This window comes from Hyperoodon ampullatus (assembly GCF_949752795.1).
Source record: "Hyperoodon ampullatus genome assembly, chromosome: 19".
NCBI classification, from domain to species: domain Eukaryota; kingdom Metazoa; phylum Chordata; class Mammalia; order Artiodactyla; family Ziphiidae; genus Hyperoodon; species Hyperoodon ampullatus.
In genome coordinates, this window is record NC_136932.1 from 18,326,205 (window position 1) to 18,343,466 (window position 17,262).

The window sequence follows — 17,262 nt, forward strand, 5'->3', positions numbered from 1 at the left end:
TTATACCAAAAGGTCATGTGTCCTCTGACCTTTTGATGGCAGACTTTGGGCATTATTAATTTGGGAGCACGAGGGAGAAGAATGTACCACTTTATTTCAGAGGAAGGAAATGGCAGCTGGAAAGTAACGTCACCTGTCAGCAATGCAAAAGGCATGTCTAGGTTGACAACTGCATCTTGAAGTTGAGCCCAGAATCAACTCTGCCTACCCCGTGGGAGAAACAAACATAGAAACTTTCGACAGAATCTTGAAATAGTTGTGAAAAATCGAAACTACAAAGGAGAGGTTGGAAGTTCCACCAGTTGAACGTGGGTGTGGAAAACATTGTCAGAGTGAAAGGATGTCTTTGCATCGCTCACTCCAGGGGCACAGGTGTAAACATAAACTGGAAGAGACTGGGGGAAAATGGCCTGACTGTCCTTCGAGCTAAAAAGCATTTCATGATGAGTATTTCATTCTACCACTTATTCAACAAGCATTTATTAAGTCTCTGCTATGTTGATGGCAGGCTTTCCATTTTGCTGCAGATCAGATAATTCAGAAACTGTATAATCTGAAGAGCCTATTCCTCACTTGGGTGGGGACTAGGACGTGAGAAATGATCTTCTTTATCTGGGGAAGGCAAGGGAGATACACTCCTGACGCAAAAGAGAGGCTGTTTGAAGACACTTGGATAATCCAAAGAGGAGTAGGAGGAGGCTAGAGAGAGAGGGTAGAGCTTTGGAAGGTCATCCGGAAGGATTTCAAGGCCCTTAACTTTAAAGGCAGAGGCCACCTTATGCTTTTTTTTTTTTTTTTTTTAGTAAGTTTATTTATTTTATTTTTGGCTGCATTGGGTCTTCATTGCTGCGCGCGGGCTTTCTCTAGTTCCGGTGAGCGGGGGCTACTCTTCATTGCAGTGCACGGGCTTCTCATTGCAGTGGCTTCTCTGTTGCGGAGCATGGGATCTAGGCGCACGGGCTTCAGTAGTTGTGGCACTCAGGCTCCATAGTTGTGGCTCACGGGCTGTAGAGCACAGGCTCAGTAGTGGTAGCACATGGGCTTAGTTGTTCCACGGCATGTGGGATCTTCGCGGACCAGGGCTTGAACCCGTGTCCCCTGCATTGGCAGGCGGATTCTCAACCACTGCACCACCAGGCAAGTCCCCACCTTTTGCTTGATCAGCCTTGGCAAAGGGTTAGCAGTCAGCATTCGTTAAAATTTGGAAATAGCCTTACCTTTGAATACCTTTCATATTCATATTTTCTTGTCTATCTGGGTAATCTTTGTTAGGAATCTATGTATCTCAAGGAAAGAAGGGATGGGGGAGATATTTGGAAATTAAGTTCCAAAATCTCCCCACCCCTCCCCCTTCTCCCCACTCCCAAAAGAAAAAAAAAGAGACCAAATTATTTATGGTTACGGCAGCTAAATACAAGGGCGGGTGGGTTTCCCTTGGTGTTCCCAGGAAAACGAGGTGCTAGCACTCTGGCCCGAGTTCAGGTCCCGGGGATGGTGCCAGCAGGTATGGGTTCACTCTGGTCGTCAGCAGTCACTGCCTGCTTCACCTGCCGCTCCGGTGACCGTGTCACTGACAGAAGATCCAGGCAAAGGTGAAAGTGGATGACCTTGTGTGAATTTAAGTAACCTCACATGAAAACTGGAACTCAGACAGCTATAAAGAGGAGTTAATAAACTTTCTCCTCTATTCAGGAAGTGCCGTCATAAGCTAGCGTGATGATCCACGTAACGTCATTCTTGGCAGCCCAGGTCAGATTGCTGAGGTTGAGATCTTTTTTTTTTTTTTTTGCGGTACGCGAGCCTCTCACTGTTGTGGCCTCTCCCGTTGCGGAGCACAGGCTCCGGACGCGCAGGCTCAGCGGCCATGGCTCACGGGCCCAGCCGCTCCGCGGCATGTGGGATCCTCCTGGACCGGGGCACAAACCCATGTCCCCTGCATCGGCAGGTGGACTCTCAACCACTGTGCCACCAGGGAAGCCCTGAGGTTGAGACCTTTGCCAGGAGTTAATAAATGAAATTAATCCAAAAGTGCAAATCTCATCTGTTTCAGAGACGTGAATACAGCCGTGATGGAGTTACTGATCATGGCTTATGCACTGAAGACCGCGTGTGCCAGGAATATTATCGGCGTCATCCCCTACTTCCCCTACAGCAAGCAGAGCAAGATGAGGAAGAGGGGCTCCATCGTATGCAAGCTCCTGGCGTCCATGCTGGCGAAAGCCGGTGAGTGTGGCCATCGCCCCGGGACCCCGCGCCGTTGCTTGGGACTGTCCCCTGTGCCAGATTAGTCCATACCGCAGGTAGCTGGTTGGGGACCTGTTTTCTCTGAGTGTTGTTCAGTAGCTACTTAGTCTTGCTTCCGTTTGCAGAGTTCTGCTTAGGGATAAGTGAGCTTAGGTGTCAATTCTTTTTCTGTTCTCTTTGTCCTCCTTCAGAGTGACCTTGTCTGCTTCAGGGCTTACTTCTCTCATCTTGGACTTTTTCCGCATTCCACCTTCTTTTCCATTTCATCTTATCATCGAAACTTCAGCTGGCGATCTTGGCATTCGGATGTGATCTTTTGAGTTTCAAGTCTAGATTTATTTAAACCTTAGCTAAATTCTATTGATGTACATAATAGTAAAACTGGATTTTTCCTTTACTACTTCTTCAGCTTATATACTCTTTTTTTTCCCCCTCCCCGATTGTCTCTGTACAGCAGATCATTTTCATTGTGTGTTTGTGTAGTGGTGACGTACTTTATGGCCTCTAAATCAAATGTAATAGCCCTTTACAATTAATGGGATTTTATTTGCCGCATGTTTATTTAAAAACTCAAATATATATCTGAGTCCTGAGAAACACATTTGAATTCCATTCTCTATAAAAATGTGTAATGTTTTTGGAAAGAACAAATAATTCTGCTTCTTCGCCCTGGAAATTTTTCAGTGACTTTGGCCATTTGCCATGTATTTATATGTGTACCTTTTTTTTGCTTAGCACTGTTGATTATAAGAGTATGTTTTCGGGCTTCCCTGGTGGCGCAGTGGTTGAGAGTCCGCCTGCCGATGCAGGGGACACGGGTTCGGGCCCCGGTCTGGGAAGATCCCACATGCTGCGGAGCGGCTGGGCCCGTGAGCCATGGCTGCTGAGCCTGCGCGTCCAGAGCCTGTGCTCCGCAACGGGAGAGGCCACAACAGTGAAAGGCCCGCGTACCACAAAAAAAAAAAAAAAAAAGAGTATGTTTTCATTGTTTTTCTGTACTTGACCCATTCTCTTCGGACATATGCACATGTTTCCAAACTCTTCAGTGTCTTATCATTGTGTTTGTGGATTTCTTTCCTTCTAGTATATATATAACTTGGCTTTTGCTTTCCTATTTCTTCTGCCTTAATCCACAGTCCTTTAACATTTCTTCCTAGATTCTTTAATCAGGGCCTATTTTTTACATCTATTTTTGCTCCAGTATTTAATTCCATGTTTATATTTTTGCTTCTACCTGATTTTTCTTTTCCCAGTGTTCAGGCCTAAGCCGATGATTATAGTAGAGGAGAGTGCTGTTTTTTAGTTTTAGTGTTTTAGTCCATGTGGAAGGTCATAGGCTCCTTTACTTTAGGCTTAACATTGTCTTTAGCTCATTACGTTTTGTTAAGATTGCAAATAAGGTCTATAACAAACATGCTTGTTCCCAGCACCCCCCTGCCTTCAGTCTTCCATTAGGAAAGAGGCATTGGGCTTCTAGTTTGTGTCCACTGTAGCCGTTAACTTGTAGGGGTGAACTTTGTAATTTTTTGTTTTAAAATTTCAGGTTTAACTCACATTATCACTATGGATCTTCATCAAAAGGAAATACAAGGCTTTTTCAGCTTTCCTGTGGACAACCTTAGAGCCTCACCTTTCCTGCTTCAGTATATCCAGGAAGAAGTGAGGAGCATCAGCAAATACCCCATTGTCCTCAAAAGAGACCCTATGTAGTTCTTCTCTGGTACCAGATTTCAATATTGAAAGGCACATCCAATGATCAAATGATCTTTCCCTTAAGTCTTAATGCCTGAGGCAGTCAGATAAGGTCAGCATTTAGGCATAGAGGATAGTATTTTTTAAAGAAATTAAAAATGGATTTCCTTCTAAGTATCTTTAGCAATTTGCTTATATTTTCTAAAATGAAGGTTTTAGGAATTAATTATTTTTATCTTCTTGATGTAGCAGACTTTGGCAATGGTGCTAATTGATAAGGGTTAAAAAATGTTAAAATGAGTGAATGAAATTCTAGCTTGTTTGTTTGCTAGTATGGATCATTGTTATAAGAGGAAAAAAATGTATTGCCAGCACCCAGGTGTTATTTTTTTGATACCTTTTCAGTATTTTCTTATTTTTCCTCCAAATCTAGATTCCAAATTATAGAAATGCAGTCATCGTAGCTAAGTCTCCTGATGCTGCAAAAAGGTAAATAAGCCAGACATTTATACACATCCCTTTTGGGTATTTCAGAATCCGAGGTCTGTCTTAATACGGCTTGTGAAAACTCACCAGCTCCAGCTCTCCCCCAAATCATTGTCATGCCCCAAACCACAGCTTTACCTCTAGTTTCCAAACAACACGAGCATTTCTCGGAGTTACTCATTTTTCCCCTGGGAGAAAATGAAGCTCTTCCTTCAAGTTCTCAGGAAAAGGAAAACAGGAAGACTGTGAGCGCCTTTGAGACAGTGGTTTTTGAGACCTTTTTGAACAGAGTTCTTCTGAAGATGAGGGACTTCCATGGCGGTCCAGTGGTTTTAAGACACCGTGCTTCCACTGCAGGGGGCACGGGTTCGATTCCTGGTTGGGGAACTAAGATCCAGCATGCCTTGAGGTGCAGCCAAAAAATAGGGGAAAAAAACAAAACAAACAAAAAAACCCTGAAGATGAGTGTGACAATGTTGGACAAAGGGTAGAACCAAAATGATCTAGAATCAGATACCAGCCCACATCCCATCTCGAGTGGCCTCTTGAGGCATTTACATTCCAGCCTGGGCCGCACTTCCTGATTTGTAGAAGTAATTCCTTTGCATATCCATAAAAGGTTGAATGATATTTTCATTCCGTGGTTAACAAAGTGATGAAAAAGCAGCGTTTGGGTTTTCCTTCCCATGAACCTCACCCTTTCCCGTTATCTTCCTCTTAGGGCCCAGTCGTACGCAGAGAGGCTGCGCCTGGGTTTAGCTGTGATCCACGGGGAGGCTCAGTGTGCAGAGCTGGACATGGATGACGGCCGTCATTCTCCCCCGATGGTCAAGAACGCGACTGTCCACCCTGGGCTGGAATTGCCATGTAAGATCAGCTCTGTGGTTTTATTCTATTTGTAAATGGAAGAAAGTTTTGAATAGTATGAATGCCTAGGAGTTAATACCTATGTAGATGCTGTTGTGGTATTTTTAAATAATTGAATGGTATTATGTTGATTTTGCCTTTTGTCAAAGATTTGGTTACACACTTTTGTAGACTAGGTAAGGACAATTGAGCTAATCTGGGCAGCACTTGGCGTTCAGAGAGTGAAATAATTTTAGCTTTAGTAAAAATGTTGTATGTGTAGTGGTGTGAAATCTTAAGCTTTTATATTTTGGTAAGATGGATGATAGCAACCATTGATCACATATCAGGCTTTGGTGATCAGATAACTTTAGCACTTAATTTAGTGATGTAGCCCTTTGACCTGATGCCTGACTAATTTATTTTAATCCAATAGAGTGGAAGCTATTTACTTTGGTGGACTTTTGAGTGACAATAACAAGCATTCTATGCTGGAAGATATATCATGGGTTTTAGAGGAAGGAGAAGAGTATTTCTTTTTAAAATCTGTATCTATTTGCCATGCCTCAGAAAGATACAGACTAATACGCTGGGAAAATATTAGCATGGTTACACCGCAGACAGTTTATTTCAGACAGGCTCCTGTCTAAGGTATAAACATTACAATTTTTTTTTCCCCATTCTATAAAATTTCCACTGCTCTGTTTTCAACGTTGGAGGTTTTTATTATAAGAGAAACAAGTAATATACTCTTTAAATTTTTAGTGTCACAGCATTTTTTTTTTGAGATTTTCATAATTAAAGTTCTTGAATAGGGAATACATTCACATATTTCAAAATTCAAAAAGTATAAAATCCTTTATGGTGAAAAACCTTTCCACCCACCCACCTCCCCCCTCTCCTGCGGCTACTCTGATCTGCAGTGTGGTTGGTTTCTTGTGTATCCATTTAGAGCTTTTATGCAAATACAAGCAAATTCCCTCATTTTCACGCAAACAGTTAGTTGTATGTTATACATCGTTCTGCCCCTTGCTTTTTTCATTCAGTAGCTTGTTCTCAGTCCATACAGATTTCTGTCTTTACAGTTTCATAGTATACTGTTTTATGGATATGCCATAATTTATTTAACCAGTCCCCTGTTGATGCACTTATTTTTTTTTCCCAACCTTTGGGTATAAAAAAACAAGGCTCCAATAGTAATAAACGTCTGTTGGGAATTCCCTGGCGGTCCAGTGGTTAGGACTCGGTGCTCTCACTTCTGTGGACCTAGGTCTGATCCCTGGTCGGAGAACTAAGATCCCACAAGCCAAAAATAAAAATAAAAAAAAAATAATAAATTTTAAAATAAAATAAAATAAATAAACATCTGTTGCGTCCTTATTATATGCCAAGAGCTGTTCTAAGCCCCTTAGTAGATCTTCGAATTTGGTCCTTGCACAGTAGTACGCATAGGTGCTCTTGTGATCCCTCATTCTGCCAGTGAGGAAACCGAGACACACGGCTGGGGCTGGTGGCGCCAGGGTTTGGAATGTAGCTGCTGACGCCAGAATCCACACTACTTTGTTTTTTTTAGCTTTTTATTTTGAACTAATTGCAGACTTAGAGAAAAAGTGAAAGAATAATACAAAATTCCTCTCTACTCTTCACTCAGAGCCCCCAAATTGAACATTTATATATGCCTTTTTTTTTTTCTGAACCATTGAGAGTGAGTTGCAGACATAATGCCCCTTTATTGCTAAATACTTGTGTATATTTCCTAAAAACAGAGACTGTCTAATATAACCACGTATGATTATCAGACTCAGGAAAATCACGTTGTTACGATACTGTTATCTAATCTGCAGACCTTATCCACATTTTACCAGCTGTCCCACCAATGTCCTTCAGAGGAAAAGAAAACAGTTTTTTGGGGCCCAGGACCCAGTGTAAGATCACACGTTGCACCAGTTGTCATTTCTCTTTGGTCTCAGTTAATCAGGAGTGACTCCTCTGTTCTTTGTCTCCAGTGACCTTGATACTTCTGAAGAGTGCAGGCCAGTTATTTGTGGAATATCCTTTCGTTGGGGCTTGTTTCTTTCCTCATATTGGGTTGAATCACTTATTACTATGATTTTTGTCAAATGGAGGTTTTTCTAATTCCCCTTCTTCCCTGTCCGTTCAGTCATTTATATCAGTATGGATTCGTGGAATCTTGGTTTATTCAGCACGTTATAGTCCATTGCTACTACTTGTGTTAATGCTCAAACTGTCTCATACTTGGCCAGAGAGGACTCCTTCAGGCTGCCTCCCATGTTCTTTGGACGTGTCCCTATTGTGTGTTGACTCTTCCTTGTTACTTCCTGGTACAACTAGATGTTCCATGTTCATCTCGTACTTTCTTAGCCCTGGGATCAGCCATTTCTCCACGGAGCCCCAGTTCCTTCAGTGGGAAGTAGTATTTAGAAACCAAGATTTGGGCTCCAGAGTGGACACGCTCAGTCACTGTATGTCATTGCCTGTGATTAACCTCGACTTACATTCTTTCATAAGTGACCAAATGTATTTACAGGATAAAGACCAAGAAATCAGATTATTGGGTCAGAAGTTAAGTTGACAGATATTGCCAAATTGCCACAATATTTTATATGGTGAGATTCTCTTCTGAGAATGTTGCCTTATTACTTATTGTAACAGTGTTGTCATTCCTTCATAGATGGTTGGTATGTTTACATTACAACTTTTATAATCGCCATAGGATTGTTTTCTTTTTCTTTAATTTTAATTTTTTTTTAATTTTTTTTTTTTTTTTTTTTGGCTGAGGCATTTGGGATCTTAGTTCCCCGACCAGTGATTGAACCCGTGCCCCCTGCAGTGGAAGTGCCGAGTCCTAACCACTGGACCACCAGGGAAGTCTCCATAGGATCATTTTCTGTGATCCCCTTTTATAGATTTAGCCAAGGGAATTCTGAAAAAAATGTTATTTCTTGTATGTGTAATTGTATTCAGTACCTTCCAAATTAAATATGCTTTATGTTTATATATCAGTTTTGCTTCTAGTATGTCGTAATAGTTTATTCAATAGTAATGAAGATGAAGACATTAGAACAAGGACAAAAAGGAAAGCAGGCTCTCGGAGTCTGTGTATTTTTAAGAAAGAAGAACTATGTTATCTTCCTGGAACCCATTTTTAAATTTAATTTAATTTTTTAAAGTATTTTTGATGTGGACCATTTTTAAAGTCTTTATTGAATTTGTTACAGTATTGATTCTGTTTTATGTTTTGGATTTTTGGCCTTGAGGTATGTGGGATCTTAGCTCCCTGACCAGGGATCGAACCCGCACCCCCTGCATTGGCACATGAAGTCCTAACCACTGGACCTCCAGGGAAGTCCCTGGAACCCATCGTTTTAGAGCAGTAGCTCTCAGTGAGGGGGCTTTTGCTCCCCAGAGCATATTTGGCAGTGTCTGGAGACATTTCTTGGTTGTCTCAGCCGGGGGGCATGGGGTGCTATAGGCATCTAGTGAGTAGAGGTCACAGATGCTACTGAACAATTATCCAGCCCAGAATGTCAATAGTGCCAAGGTTGAGAAGCCCTTTTTAAAAGTAATTTATTAAAAGTGAGGTTGTATAAATGTTTCTCTTTTATAAGATAGAATTGATACCTCCCTGATGGCAAGGAATCTAATGAACTTGGAAAGGATTGTGTGTCAGTGGTTCCACTGAACAGTGCTCTGTGTTTGCCACAGTGGTGACACTTAAGAGCTTGGAATGCAAAAATGAGAGGGAGTCACCTGCTCTGCCTTGATTTTCCTGGCTTGTTAATTTTATAAGTGAAGGTATGGCTTTCAGCACTAAAGTGAAAACCGACATCCGCTCCTCTTGAGCATTTGTTAAATGTAGGTTTTGACTTGTTTGCATGTAGATAGCATTATGAGCTTGGAAATCATTTCAGTTCTAGTTCTACTGGCGACCTTATTTTATTTCGTATATCTCTTTTTAATATCAGTCTGTTGATAAAGTTTGACATTCCATTGAGTTAGAAATAGACCGAGATCAAAATGGATAAGGAATGAATACTTCCCCTTAGTCCCTTTTCACTCTTTATTTTAGGAGAGGAAGGTTTTTTAGATTCTGGCAAAACAGTAAAAGTGTGTGTGTGTGTGTGTGTGTGTAATCTAAAGGATGGTTGCAAAAGCAGCACTATTTTACCTGGAAAATGCTAATTTTAAATGCAAAAGACAATTTCCTACTTCCTTCATAAGAACATTGGAAATCATTTGCTAAATTGACATTTTTACTGCAGTAAGTCTATGTAGTTTTTTGTTTTTTGGGTTTTTTTTTGCTGTACATGGGCCTCTTACTGTTGTGGCCTCTCCTGTTGTGGAGCACAGGCTCCGGACGCGCAGGCTCAGCGGCCATGGCTCACGGGCCCAGCCGCTCCGCGGCATGTGGGATCTTCCCCAACCAGGGCACAAACATGTGTCCCCTGCAGGCAGACTCTCAACCACTGCGCCACCAGGGAAGCCCAAGTCGATGTAGTTTTAACAGTGATTTCTGGCCACAAGTAATGGCGCACAGTTCATTTTATTCTTAAACATACTGGGTTTTGTTTGACAAAGTGGAGAAAGAGAGCAGACTCTTAAACATAGAATAATTTTAGCACCCTTTATTCTTGACCTTCAGTATATATATTTTACTGGAAAGTTTGAATCATTAGTATTTTATTTTCTGGGCAAGCTTTTAGAAATTTGGGGGCATTTTTTTAAGCCTGTGAGGTCCTATTCTCTTGATGCTATAATGAAGTCTGTCTCTTTTTTAGTAGCCACCAAATTATGTATCTAGTTTGTGCCGATCCCAAAGGCAGTTAGGAGCGGGGACTGAGCCTTTTTTTTTAAGCCTTGATCCTTGCCATGCCTGTTTTTCATTTCAAACTGACAAAAGTTTTTGGGGGAGAGGTAGGCTTACAGAAAAGTCAACAGGAATACTGTGACATGCATCAAACTAGAGCTGAATTTCTGTTGATGTCTGATGAGGGTTACTAGCTTTCAGTCTTTTTTTTTTTTTTTGTAAATGAGGAGTTATTATTATTATTTATTTTTAATTAATTAATTTATTTTTGGCTGTGTTGGGTCTTCGTTGCTGCACGCGGGCTTTCTCTAGTTGCAGTGAGCAGGGGCTACTCTTCGTTGCAGTGCGCAGGCTTCTCATTGCAGTGGCTTCTCTCGTTGCGGAGCACGGGCTCTAGGCGCGTGGGCTTCAGTAGTTGTGACACGTGGGCTCAGTAGTTGTGACTCACGGGCTCTAGAGCGCAGGCTCAGTAGTTGTGGCACACAGGCTTAGTTGCTCCGCGGCATGTGGGATCTTCCCGGACCAGGGCTCGAACCCGTGTTTCCTGCATTGGCAGGCAGATTCTCAACCACTGCGCCACCAGGGAAGCCCAGTCTTTTTTTTTACAGAGAAAAGTGGTCAAGAAAGGGGCCACATCTCTTTAAGAAGCGGGTAGGTCAACGTAACCACCTACCCACATGGTTTAATTTAAAGACAGAATTTGAGGAAGGCTTTTCTGATGTTGGTGGTTTATTTCCTCCCCCTTCTAGGTGATACTTATACGCAGAGCCTTTTTGACTGCCCAAATTTAACAAATTGCCCTTGTTTCCAGGATGGGAAATCAGGAAATGTCTACCGAAATTTGCCAGTAAAATAGTGCTGAATTTCAACTCAGCTAATTTGCTAGTATACGCAAAGGGACATGTTCTTCCAGGTTTACAGCGCTTGTAGATAGGAGTCAGCTAAAATGGATTGCTTGCTGATAATTACTAAACTATATAATTACCCTGAATTTATTCTATTCCCGCTCCCCCACTACTAGTTTAGTAACTCTTTCAGAATTTAAAAAAGCTTTCCCAAAAAAGTAGAATGTTTCGCCTGTTCTTCTGAAATATTTCCCCCCCCCTGAGTTTACTAACCTCCTTTTCAGGGTGAATTCCTATGTCCCTTCTGCATCCTGTAGTTTGCTTTGTACACTGATGGGCCGTTTTCACATATAAATTTTGTAGTGAGATAAGAAGCCTCTACTTTAAGGACCAGTTAATCAGGAAAAGATGATGGACTTGTGGTTATTGTCTTCAGCTTCCTAACTTTCAGGAAACCGATTATGTCAGTGGTGTAGTTGTCTGATAATAAGGTTACATTGTCCCAGTAAGGTCGCCTTGGAAGAAAATGAAGTAAAGCCAGCTATTTATCTGGCAGTCTGGCAGCCTTTCCCTGTTTACTTCTGCGGAGCGGCATTTATTTACATTTCTTTACAAGTGGAATATTTCTGTTTTGAGTGGCATCGCGGTGCTGCTTTTTTGTGCCTGTGAGATCTCTCTTGCTCGGCTCCCCCCTGACTTGAGGCCTGCGCCGCCCAGCGTGGCCTGGCTCTTAGGCACACGGGGCTGCTGAGCCCTTGAAACGTGGCTGGTCCCAACTGAGAATCGCTGCGTGTGGAGAATGCACACCAAATACGAAGACTTAGTATGAAAAAGAAAATGTAAAACATCTCTAATAAATTTGCATATAGATTATGTATCAAAACAATAATATATTGGCTCTATTGGGTAAAATAAAAATCTATTAATTTCACCTATTTCTTTTTGCTCTCTAATGTGGGTACTAGAAAATGTAAACTTACTTTTATGGCTCACCTTCCCTGCTGTTGGACGGTGCTGCTCCGGATAACCTGCTTCTGAGAGAGCCCAGGTTGATTGAGGGGAACCTGCACATTTTTTTAATTGTCCGCCCTGGCTCTGCCACCACTTCCAGGGAATGGCGTTGTGATAACTGCATTTACCTAGTGATACGTGACTAACTGAGGTCTTGTGATTTGCTTTGCTTTGCTAGTGATGATGGCCAAGGAGAAGCCACCGATCACGGTAGTCGGAGATGTTGGAGGACGCATTGCGATCATTGTGGTAGGTCACAGTCTTCCTTCGTGTGCAGAGATGACATTACTGACTCTTAGTAGGTGTCCACCTTAGGATTGGTGTCCAGTGACGATGATGCATTTAAGTGGACCCATCTAGCCGTTCTCACCCAGGCTCCCCTAGGACAACTAGGAGAAACTTTTAAACAGATGAACCGGGATTATTATAACCTACAGGTGTAAAACGAGCACAATAGTAGTACCTGTAAGAAAATTCGATTCCATAAATAGCCTTTGTTTGAAGGGGTCTGTGTCCTGTCAAACCAGCTGACCTACTCAACCTTAAGCTCGTGGGCAGTGAAGTGAGCTGAAGGTGGGCTGTTCCATTCTCACTAACAAGAACGTGTGTCTTGTTCTTTGTTATTTTAACACGATACACGTGCTCCCAGCTCTCAACGCCTCTGCTGGGCCAGAGGATCAGCCCTTTACAATGGCTCACCTTATTTCTCTGTTCCCTTCTGTTAACTTTCTCTTGGAAAAAAGTAAATGAGACACTGGCTATGTGGGATTCATCAGAAATTTGAAACAGGGAAAGGAGTCTTGGCAGCCTCCTGAACTCAGGCCGAAATGTCGCGTCTGCCTGTAAGGCTTTGCTGCTCTTTCCACTGACAGCCATGCACGTTACAAGGCTACGCAGTTCCAAATGGACGTTCAGTCTTTGACCCAGGCAGATAGCTCTGATTTTCCGTTAGACATCCTCTGAAGCGAAGTGCAGAGAGGTGTGTGTTTATAGATGGGGATGGAGGGAACTTAGCACTAACACTGGTCTCTTCTCAGGATGACATCATTGATGATGTGGAAAGTTTTGTTGCTGCTGCGGAGATCCTGAAAGAGAGAGGTGCTTATAAGATCTACGTCATGGCCACTCACGGCATCCTGTCTGCGGAGGCCCCCCGTCTGATTGAGGAGTCCTCCATCGACGAGGTCTGTCTGCTCTTTTTTTTCTTTTTTTTTTGAAGTCTTTAATTTTTTATTTTATATGCGGAGAGCCATTGTTTCTGCGTAAGGTAGATGTCCTGGACGACCCATTCAAGGAAGTTGAGTCACAATTTGCTGCTCTGTTTTCCGTGAATAGTTAAATAGCTCATTCAGTTTTTTATTTTTTTGAAATTTTCTTTTTTTATTTTATTTTAATTAATTAATTTTTGGCTGCATTGGGTCTTCGTTGCTGCGCATGGGCTTTCTCTAGTTGTGGTGAGCGGGGGCTGCTCTTCGTTGCTGCGCGCGGGCTTCTCATTGCCATGGCTTCTCTTTGTTGTGGAGCATGGGCTCTAGGCGTGCAGGCTTCGGTAGCTGTGGCTCGTGGGCTCATGACGCGTGGGCTGAGTTGCTCCGCGGCATGTGGCATCTTCCCAGACCAGGGCTCGAACCCATGTCCCCTGCATTGGCAGGCGGATTCTTAACCACTGCGCCACCAGGGAACCCCCTCAGTCAGTATTGACTACTCCCTCTTGAGAGGACTGTGAGATTGTGCTTTGGGTGGCTAGTGGTCTGTTGGGGCAGATGTATAGTTAGGAATATATGTCTATTTTCATAAAGATTTGCTCTGTGTACTTAAGTATAATTTGTATTTCAATATGATGTGATACCATAGTAGCGTTTCTCTCAAGACTTGAATTCTTCCTTGATAATAGGAAGGTTTCCCGTAGTGCTGGGGCTCACCCTATCATTTCTGCATTCGTAGACATGACCTTCCTCAGCTTCTGTTTTGAATCATATAACCGTTGCCCTGTGTAAAGTCGGGTTAGTTTGTAAAAACTGTACTGAGTGGAATAAGGTTTTATAGTTTGGGCCTTGCTCTGTGGGTACCACACGTTAGGTAAACTTTTCTGAGCGACCACGTTGGGCCGCACACATCAGTAACAGCGTTTCTTTTCCATTACTGCAACGACCAGGTGGTGGTGACGAATACTGTCCCTCACGAGGTCCAGAAGCTGCAGTGTCCCAAGATTAAGACTGTGGACATCAGTCTGATTCTTTCTGAAGCAATTCGGAGAATCCACAACGGGGAGTCCATGGCGTACCTTTTCCGAAACATCACAGTGGACGACTAGCTTTCCTGGTTGCCTTGGCCCTGGAACTCCCAAGGAAAACATGTGAAAAGCAGTGCCATCAATTATGTACACAGCATTTCCTTTCAAGGGAGGCAGATGGTCTCTCTTGCCAAGTTTGGTGGGTAGGACGCATTAAGATGGTCAAGGGGAAGACAGAGATCACGGGTCCATGGCCTCAGCTGTCTGTCGTCGGCATCCTGTTGCTTAAAAAAAAGTTAGACACCTTCCTGAAGAGAATCTGAAAATCTTGTTGATATTGAAAGGGAGTGAAAGGGAGATAAAGTCCTAACTCTCTAACGTTCATTCAGTTGTTTCCACTGCAGGGAAACGCCCGTGTTAATGTTGAACTTGGTTAGGGAAGCTGAGCACCCGGCACTGTTCCTATTCCAGTTGTCCTCTCGCCAGTCAACTTCGTGTACATCTTTTACAGAGAATCATATTTTTCTTTGAGAAACTCCTTGCCAGCCGCCAGTGAACAATGAAGAATTTGTGGTGTAACTCCTAGCGAGGACATCAGATTAAAGAATCACATCCTAACTCTGGATCTCCGAGTTGCTCTTAAATTGCAAATAAAAGAATTTTCTGTCTTGCTAGTGTCTTCACTACATTGCAGAGCTGCCCACTCTCCTGCCTTCTGTCCAGACTCTGCAGAAGCTGGTGCCTTGAATGCGGGGTGGTCCAGGTCCATGGCTCCTGGACATAAGTCTCCCTCTGCAGGTTCCATTCCCTTCCCTTCACGTTCCGTGACGTTAAATTCTTGTTGAGTAATATATTTTCAACCTAAATTAAAAAAAAAAACCAAAGACGTAACTGTACTTTTCCCTGTGTGACAGGTGACACTTAGGTTGGTTGCATTACTTAGGACTGCACTTGATCTTTCTGCCACCATTTTAAATTACATAATCACGATTCTAGTTGACACCTTATTTGTCCGGCAGGCCTTGCCGCAAATGCAGTGTAGACTTTTTATACCTTTTAGTCTGATCCAAGTCAGGACTGAATGAAACAGGCAGGAGGAGTGTCTGCCCAGAAATGAACTGTAGTCTCTCATTGGTTCTCATAGCTCCTAAGAGATAATAAAGGGCAATTCGCTTATTTGTACAATTGTGTTTCTCTGCAGGGAAGTTTCCTGGACATTTTCCCCCCTTTCCCAATGACTAGGAAAGTTCCCAGCCCGCCATCAAGACTTGAGCACATTTGCTTTTTCAAGCACACAAAGAAGTTGCCTTTTGTTAATAATCCAAGTAGGGGAATTCTGAGAAAAGAATTTAATTATCAAATAATTAGCATGGTTGTAGAGGAAGAGCTGTGGACTGTTACTCAGGAGACTGGTTCTGTCCTGGAAGTCAGTCAGATGACCGGTCCTTTCTGGCCCTCTGTCATCGGTTGTGGAAGGGGAGGTTAGGAATTGAAAGCTAAGGTCCTTTTCAACCCCAAGTTTCATTTATACCTGTGGTTAATGTTTTCTTTCCTGTGTCTCTAAAAGAGATTTTAAATGTACTTATTTAGCAAAAGCGTTTAAGAGAATATATCTCCTGGGATTAATAAGTCCTTTGCATTGGCATTTAGTGAGTCCTAGTGTGTGCCTGGCATGGTAGCAAGTCTCAGGGACATGAAAATGGAAACGTGAGGGCTTGGGAGCTGATGTTCTGGCCGTAGCTAGTGTAGTAGTAGCAGTCACATTCAGTAGAAAGTCACTGAACTTAGAACGGTTAAGCCCACACACCACACCACAGGCTCCAGTACAGCTGATGCTCAGTCCTAAGGCTTCAACTTCAACTTTGTGATCTGGCCTTACATTTTCTTTTTTTTTTTTTTAAGATTTTTTTGATGTGGACCATTTTTTTAAAAGTCTTTATTGAATTTGTTACAGTATTGATTCTGTTTTATGTTTTGGATTTTTGGCCTTGAGGTATGTGGGATCTTAGCTCCCTGACCAGGGATCGAACCCGCACCCCCTGCATTGGAAGGCGGAGTCTTAACCACTGGACTGCCAGGGAAACCCCCAGCCTTACGTTTTCTAATATAAGAGTGTAAGTGCACAGAAGACTACAAAGAATTTCTTCTTTTGATGATCTCAGCCACCACTTGAAGGCCTACTGTGTGTCAGGCTCTGGGAATATAATAGTGAACAAAAATCCTTGGGTGTTACTCTCAGAGAGGTTTTCGACTCGTGTCTAAAACTCCATTTCCAGGAAACACTGCTTTTATTGGAGGGGGAGGGAGTGAACATGAAGGGTTTCAATTTTACCAGTTCAGACTAAACTAAAAATTTGAATTTGAAAAGGAGTTAAAATAATACATAGTATAGATGCAGTTACAAGTTTTCTTTAGCTTCCTGAATATAAACACTGAAAATTGTTACCTGTTTTCTGGGAGAATCTAGTATGGGGAAGTCAAGCCTCAATTGCTGAGAGCATCAGATTCCTCTGGTCCTGTCTAATCAGTCCCGCCTTGTAACCAGGGGAGATGCTGGCGCTCGACCAGATGTCTGTTTTGAGATAAATGAGGCCAGGGCGGTGTAGAAAAGGTCTGTCAGCTGGTGGCTGACTGGAACCGCCTGAGTAGTGAGTGGTCTTTTTCCAGGTTACCTTCCCTTCTGATTGAGCAGAATGATATGGGAACTGTTCCCAAGGGGCCAAGGTCTCAGGACTGCGTCTCTTAGATCTGTGCCACCGCCCTGCGAAGGGAACAACTAAAACACACAAAATATAGTGGCCATGAGGCCTCTTAAATCTTCCCACTATTGTGGCCCCTACAGGAGAGTAAATCAGCTGGAATCTAGGTGAACCTTAAGGGGTCTCCACCCCTCACCCCCCCCAAAATAAACGGATGTGTTTCCTGGTAGGAATGCCTCGGCACAGCCCTATAGTGCCGTTTGGCAGTGTTAACTGAGAACAAAAATTGGTGGCACCTTGGGTGTAGCCAGGGCTTCCTGACCCACTAGGACTGGCTGTCTTTGGGGGTTGGGGGTGGCTTCAAGGACGGGCAGGTCT

At 42.9% G+C, this 17,262-nt stretch overlaps 1 protein-coding gene across 3 annotated transcripts in view; it reads left to right on the top strand.

Moving 5' to 3' along the window:
- PRPSAP1 (phosphoribosyl pyrophosphate synthetase associated protein 1) overlaps positions 1-14,855 on the top strand; it is a gene marked incomplete at its 5' end in the record, with an annotated part of 30,846 nt that extends 15,991 nt beyond the window's left edge. Inside the window, 7 exons of one of the 3 annotated variants that reach the window (XM_079724611.1) lie at positions 2,030-2,223; positions 3,788-3,903; positions 4,370-4,425; positions 5,144-5,289; positions 12,131-12,201; positions 12,990-13,136; positions 14,108-14,855. In XM_079724611.1, coding sequence (XP_079580737.1) covers positions 2,030-2,223; positions 3,788-3,903; positions 4,370-4,425; positions 5,144-5,289; positions 12,131-12,201; positions 12,990-13,136; positions 14,108-14,266 — 889 coding nt within the window. In that variant the 3' untranslated portion in view covers positions 14,267-14,855. Of the gene's footprint in view, positions 1-2,029; positions 2,230-3,787; positions 3,904-4,369; positions 4,426-5,143; positions 5,290-12,130; positions 12,202-12,989; positions 13,137-14,107 lie in introns of all 3 variants that reach the window. The other 2 variants (XM_079724613.1, XM_079724612.1) reach the window with 2 other exon arrangements.
- Between the last annotated feature and the right edge of the window lie 2,407 nt (positions 14,856-17,262).